General features: G+C 54.2%; 1 protein-coding gene across 2 annotated transcripts in view; it reads right to left on the reverse strand.

Annotated features, from left to right (window-relative positions):
• The window catches only part of Tmem132d (transmembrane protein 132D), a 310602-nt gene extending 304911 nt beyond the window's left edge, over positions 1-5691 (reverse strand). Inside the window, exon 1 of one of the 2 annotated variants that reach the window (XM_048343144.1) lies at positions 5574-5691. Coding sequence is in view for 1 of the 2 variants with exons in the window: in XM_048343150.1 (XP_048199107.1) it covers position 5574 (1 nt within the window). In the remaining variant the exon portion in view is untranslated. The remainder of the gene's footprint in view (positions 1-5573) is intronic. The other variant, XM_048343150.1, reaches the window with a different exon arrangement.
• Positions 5692-6000: the final 309 nt, after the last annotated feature.

Genomic DNA, 6000 nt, shown 5'->3' on the forward strand with positions numbered 1-6000 from the left:
CTTGGCTGTAACATCCCATCCTGTGTATAGAGTTGGTGTTAAAGTACGCTTCAGGGAGGGAGGGACTGAGTGTAGTTTGTCCTTTTTGCTGTCCCTGTGTGGAGGATGAGGGGGCTGTGCATGGATTCGTTCCCCGGCCAGAGTGGCTCAGAACCATCCCTGGGCACACTCACGTGAGTCCACCTGCAGGGAGCACTTGGTCCATGGTGCCATGCTTCTGTTACCCTAAGGCACAGCCCAGAGCAAATGCTATGCGTCATGAAGGATGGAAGAGAGAAGCATGGCACCCTCAAGGTGCATGGCCAGGTGCCTCACTCTAGGAGACCTCCGTCTCACCAGGAGATGGAGGTAAGACCCACATCTCAGCAGAACTCACAGAGACAGTGTTGCCTCTTTGGGGCCTCACCAGCTTTCCACTGGGTCCTCGGAGATGTCCCATGCCCCCTCTTTGCTGCCTGGGAGAAAGGGTGGACACAGCATCTGGTGCAGCCGCAGTGGCCAGTCTGGTGTCCCAGCTACAGGCTGGCCACTCTGGCTCACAACCAGGCAGAGGAGGAACAGGACACAGGGCCCTAGGACCAGGGTCCCACACACGCCTTTGGCCACCACAGAGCAAAAGCAACAAGAAGAGGTGTTCTGGTGAGGAGAGAACTTACTGAGGGGAATGCTCCTCGTGCTCTCTGTCCAAGCTACATAGGTAACTTCAAGGCTGGTATGGCCATCTTCCTGTCCCACCCCACCCCCCACACACTCAGATTTCAGTTCATGATTCCTAACAGCAATCTTGTTTGATTAAAATGTTAATTGCACCAGAAACACATGCAGCTATTTTCCTTGGAAGACATTGAAATTCAAAGCTAATTCTGGCCTCCTTGTTAACTGCTCCAGACCTTCCCCTCCCCCTGCCTTCTCCTGATAAAACCATGGACTCCTGTCTTCCTGGAACTCTGTCTTCCAGACTTTGTCCCTGGGACTTTCGTCCATGCACAATGCATTTGAGCAGAGAATTTGAAAAGTTTAAATCTGGGGGGTGTGTGTGTGTGTGTGTGTGTGTGTGTGTGTGTGTGTGTGTGTGTGCGCGCGTTTTGTGAAAAGCTGAAAAACTCTGGATATTATTCCTCAGTTTCCTTATTTAATAATTTCCCTTAGAAATATGTGCTCCTCACTCCGTTTGGGTGACCCTTATCCTGGTAAGCTAAAGTTCCTCTAATGCTCATTTTAGTGGTTTGGAGGCTTCCTTTATGAGCTTGTGCTGAAACAAACATCCCTGTATGCAGAATAGAGAAGATATCCAATAGAAGTTTCCAGTAAGTGGAAATCGGTGTTGCTTTTAAAATTCCAGTTCATGCTCCCACCTGCAGAAGAGAAATACTGCTTGCAGCACCCTGGCCAGCACCTCAGGAGCACAGAACAGCACCCTGGCCAGCACCTCAGGAACACCAGCCTTTCTACTTTTATTCCTTCTTTCTCAAGTGGCCGCTCTGAGGAACAGCGTGGCCCGCCAATGCAGGGTTTGAATGCTGCAGGCAGATAATTGGTGCCTCTGTGGTATAAGATATCTAGGGGAGACATGACATTTCATTAGCCAAAGCTGACCTTGACAATCAAGTGTCTGAGCAGTGGCAGAATTTTAGTCTTTTGCTCATCCCAACAGTTATTGGTAAATCTGACAAGAGTTTGCGAACTGTTAGCAAATAATGGACTCTCAGATTCCCCGTGAGCACCATATTCTGTTTACATGCCTCAGAATGGACTCCCGAGCAGCACCCCGGAGTAGGCGGCGTGCGGAGTGTGCGGGCTGAGCATGGACATCCTGGGTGGGAAATGTGGCTGGATGAAGCTTAGAATCCTCTCCAACTCTGAGAGTCCATGCACCCTGGTGATTTTCAGCCCTAATGATGTCTCATTCACCTGACAAACATTGATTCACTCCTGCTACGTACCAGGCACGGGCCTGGACATCCTGTCAGGAGGGGACAGAGAAGGAGGTGGGTGGGGGCACCTGTCCTCACCAGGCGGCCATACTGTGGTGGGGGGGGAGACAGAAAGGCTCCAAGAAAACTCGTTCCCTAGTGCTGAGTGGTGGCATGCACTGGCTGTCAAGCTGCGGGTGTCTGTGTGGTCCTAGGCCAAGTTGTGGAAGCATCTGTGGGGTCCCAGGTTGGGCTGCAGATGTCTGTGGAGTCCTGGGCTGAGTTATGGGGGCGTCTGTGGGGTCCCAGGCTGGGCTGCGGGTGTCTACGGGGTCCTGAGCTGAGTCGTGGGGGCATCTGTGGGATCCTGGCCTGGGGTTGTCTGCACGGTCCCAGGCTGGGGGCAGGCATCTATAAGGTCCCAGGCCAGGTCACAGGGGTGTCTGTGGGGTCCCAGGCTGCTGGTCAGGAAGGGCCCTAGTGGGCCCAGCTAGACAGGAGAATGACCACTCTGCAGCCTGGAACTGCAGCTGTGGAAGACCCCTGACTCACCTGAATCCTCCACACACACCCCCAACACACACAGTGGAATGAGACTTGGAAAGCTGTCTAGCACTTTCCACATGCTGATGCAGCTTGCATCTGAGCCTTCCTTCCTGAAGACTCAGTGCTCCCAGTAGAAATGCCATTGCCCCTTCCAGGGCCATGGGGTTGGGGGCATCCCCAGGCATCCCTGGGAAGCAGGGGTGAGAGACACAGGTCTCATCTTCCTTCCTTAGGGTGCTGGTCCAGGGGGGGACCTTTCGATCAGTCTTCATCAGGGACCACGGAACAGCGCAGCAGGTTTGGAGAGCTGTGTGGATGGGGGTTAGATCCGGCCCTCCCCCTTCCTGGCTGCTGTGGAGGTGAGCCGGAATGAGCCGTTCTTTGGTCTTGTGCCCCAGACATCTTGCCCTGGGTGGTCAGTCTGGTGAGTTCCTCCCTCCTGGGCTTCCCCGTCTGCAGGGGCCTGCCATGGCCCAGCCTTCCCAAGCTGCCACCTCCACGCCAGAGCCAAGATGCCCATGTGGCACTTGACCATGGAGAGGCCTTCCAGGGCCCTGCCTGGTTCTGAACGAGACAGCACTGGCACTCAAATCCTCTCTGAAGAATTGGCATTCACTGTACCCTATTGTTGCTCATCAGGTCTGTGTGTGAGCCTTTCTGCTTGAAGGAGCAAGAAAAGAGGGGAGGAGAAGCGTAGAGTAGCTTGTCCAGACCATGCCATCTCCGTGGACAAATGTCTAGCATGCTGTCAGGGCCAATGACCTGCCTGGACCCCGCAGGCCCCAGGTGGCAGAGCCCAGAGGGACATGGAGATGACTGAGAGGAGGAGCCACGTACGGAGGTGGAGACACATCACACGAGCCCAGCCCAGGATGAGAGAAAGACAGGGAAGCCTGAGGCCACCCCAGGACCCATGGGGACAGGTCCCCCAGAGGGAAGGGGATGTGACAGTCTATGACAATTGGCAGGTACATGGAAGAAAACCTGGACCATAGATCCCACTGTCCCTCTATGCCTGCCCTCTGTCTTCTATCAGTACCTCCAGAGACAGAGGCATCCAGAAGACAACGGAGCAGTGGGCACTATTTATAAAACTAAGGCCTGGCATGGGGCCTGAAGAAGACTTTGAAGGGAGATCAGTAAACACACAATCCAAGCCTGCTCTCTTCTGTGAGGCTTGTGGCACACTTCATGCATCCTACACATGTGAGGGTCCAGATTGAGACATCCAATTCCACAGGTCCCTGATGCCCACCACAGAGAAGCCGACCAGGAAGCCGTATGCACAGGGACCTGCCCCCTGCTCTTGCTGCCAGCCAGGTGAGCTGAGATCGGAGATGCCTCCAGGAGGAGCTGGCTGGAGCAGAGACGGCGTCTGAGCAATGGCTTCCCGCTTGCTGATGGAGCTGCATTTAATCACGAGCCTAAGAGAAGACGCTGCCACCTGCAATAACACTCATGAATTATCCCCGTGTACTTCAGATCGGGCTTCTTGATTTATAACCCAGTTCATTTATAAAAACTGAACTTATCCGCTGATGACAGCGGCTGCTTGAAAGGCTCCTGCAGGGGGAGGCGGGTTACAAATTATCCAGAGTTTTTGTCTGAGACGATTATTCATGAGGACAGACAGAGACTGGCCTGGAAAGGAGCCACATATTAATTGCTGAGCAGAGGCCCAGCCTCCACGTCTGATCTTGGCTCCACCCTTCAGGATGGGAGGGAGCTCACTAGTGAAAGGTGGCCAGCAGCCTGGCAAGGGGTCCATCACCAGAGGAATGTCTGAACCACCTGGAAGCGAAACTGTGCTATGGGGAGCTGTAGAAGGGCACGGGGCAGCTATGGCGGTGTAACCAACACCCCAAACTGAGCCTCGTGTCACCATGGCTGTGGGTTGGAAGCCTGGGTGTGTAGCCTCGCTGCTTGCTCTGGGAAATGCCACTCAGTGACATCCAGGGACAAGAGCAGACACAGGACAAACCTCACAAGAGAGTAGTAGTTCAAGGATCTCTGAACCAAACCCCAGAAGAAATGCTCACCCTTCCTTCTTTTATAGCTTTGTAGGGCATCAAGTGATAAGCCAAGGGAATTCCCACCAACACTAACACTTTTCCCCAAGAAAGCCCTGTCAGACTGGATCCTTTCACTCCCTGGCCCATCTGCAGCTCTGGTGGCATTCAAACAGTCCTGCCCCATGTGGGAGTTCAGCACCTCCCTCCCTCTGCCCCTCTATCCCAGGCTGGAGCTCAGCACCTCCTTCCCTCTGCCCCTCTGCCCCAGGCAGAAGCTCAGCACCTCCCTCCCTCTGCCCCTCTTCCCCAGGCAGGAGCTCAGCACCTCCCTCCCTCTGCCCCGCTGCCCCATGTGGGAGCTCCCGGACAAAGCCTGGGTGGAAAGCACACTTGGGCAGGAGGTGACACAGCCAGAGGGGAAGTGACAGACTCTGTCCATATGATAAAGAACCTCACTGCAGCTCCTGGCTGAGCCACCTTTCAAGAGTTCCAGGCGGCCACCCCAGCCCAGGGCTCTGCTACATGAGAAAGAAGGGAACAACAGGGGTTCCTTCTGATGCTTTCCATCAGCCCCCCAAAAGTTCAAGTATGGGACCTTCCCATCCAACTTCATGTGGCCATGGTGTTCAGGGGTGGCACCTTGAGCAGTGACTAGGTTCAGACGGGGCTGGACACAGGGCAGTGACCTGAGCCATGCTGCAGGGCCACAGGGCCGCAGGGCCGCAACACAGGGCTATGAAGCAGGGCAATGCCACATGATCATGTGACATGGTGAGGGCAGTGACGCCCAGTTGCAGCAGAAGGCTGCAATGCGGGGCTGTGACACCAGGCTGTGACCTGGGGCCATGACGCAGGGTCTTGAAGGAGCCCACAAGTTCATCCACATGTGAGCCTCACCGGATGTCAAGTGGAGGACTTCATGCTGGGAGCCAGGAGCAGAAGGAGCCACGACCACCACCCCAGCACTGCGAGCCACAAGCAGAAGAAGCATCGTTCTTTATCACAACCACTGCCCCGGCACTGTGCTGTAGCCACAGAAACCCCCAGCGCCGCCCTCCCCGCGACATTTCTGGACCCCTCTGTTCACCCAGAAGGGATTCACTGTGCACCAACGGCTTCCAAAACTCCAGAAAAAGAAACGAAGGCACACACTCCGAAGCAGCGGTCTTCTGACGCTGTGAGATGTCTCTATATCGCCCACTGGAAGTATCTGGCTGTCTGCACCCTCTGATGAGGCAAGGTCACCCCGAAAGCTCTCCAGCTGGCTCATCACGATTTTAACCAAGCACAGTGCCTCTTTAGCTCCTAGCTCTTGGCAGCCAGTAAGCTTCTGGAAGACATTAATTGTCACTGCAATTAGCTTTTATAAAAAGTTGCCACAACTGTCTGCTTGGGTAGTGATACCACTTGTCTTTTAAATTACAAGTCTCTAGGTGAACCTAACAGTAACCCCTCCGGACATCACTTTTACAATAAAAATAAATTTGAAGAGAAAGTATATAGGTTTTAAACAATGAATTCTAGCAAAC

This window comes from Perognathus longimembris, chromosome 3, assembly GCF_023159225.1.
Source record: "Perognathus longimembris pacificus isolate PPM17 chromosome 3, ASM2315922v1, whole genome shotgun sequence".
Taxonomy (NCBI): Eukaryota; Metazoa; Chordata; class Mammalia; order Rodentia; family Heteromyidae; genus Perognathus; species Perognathus longimembris.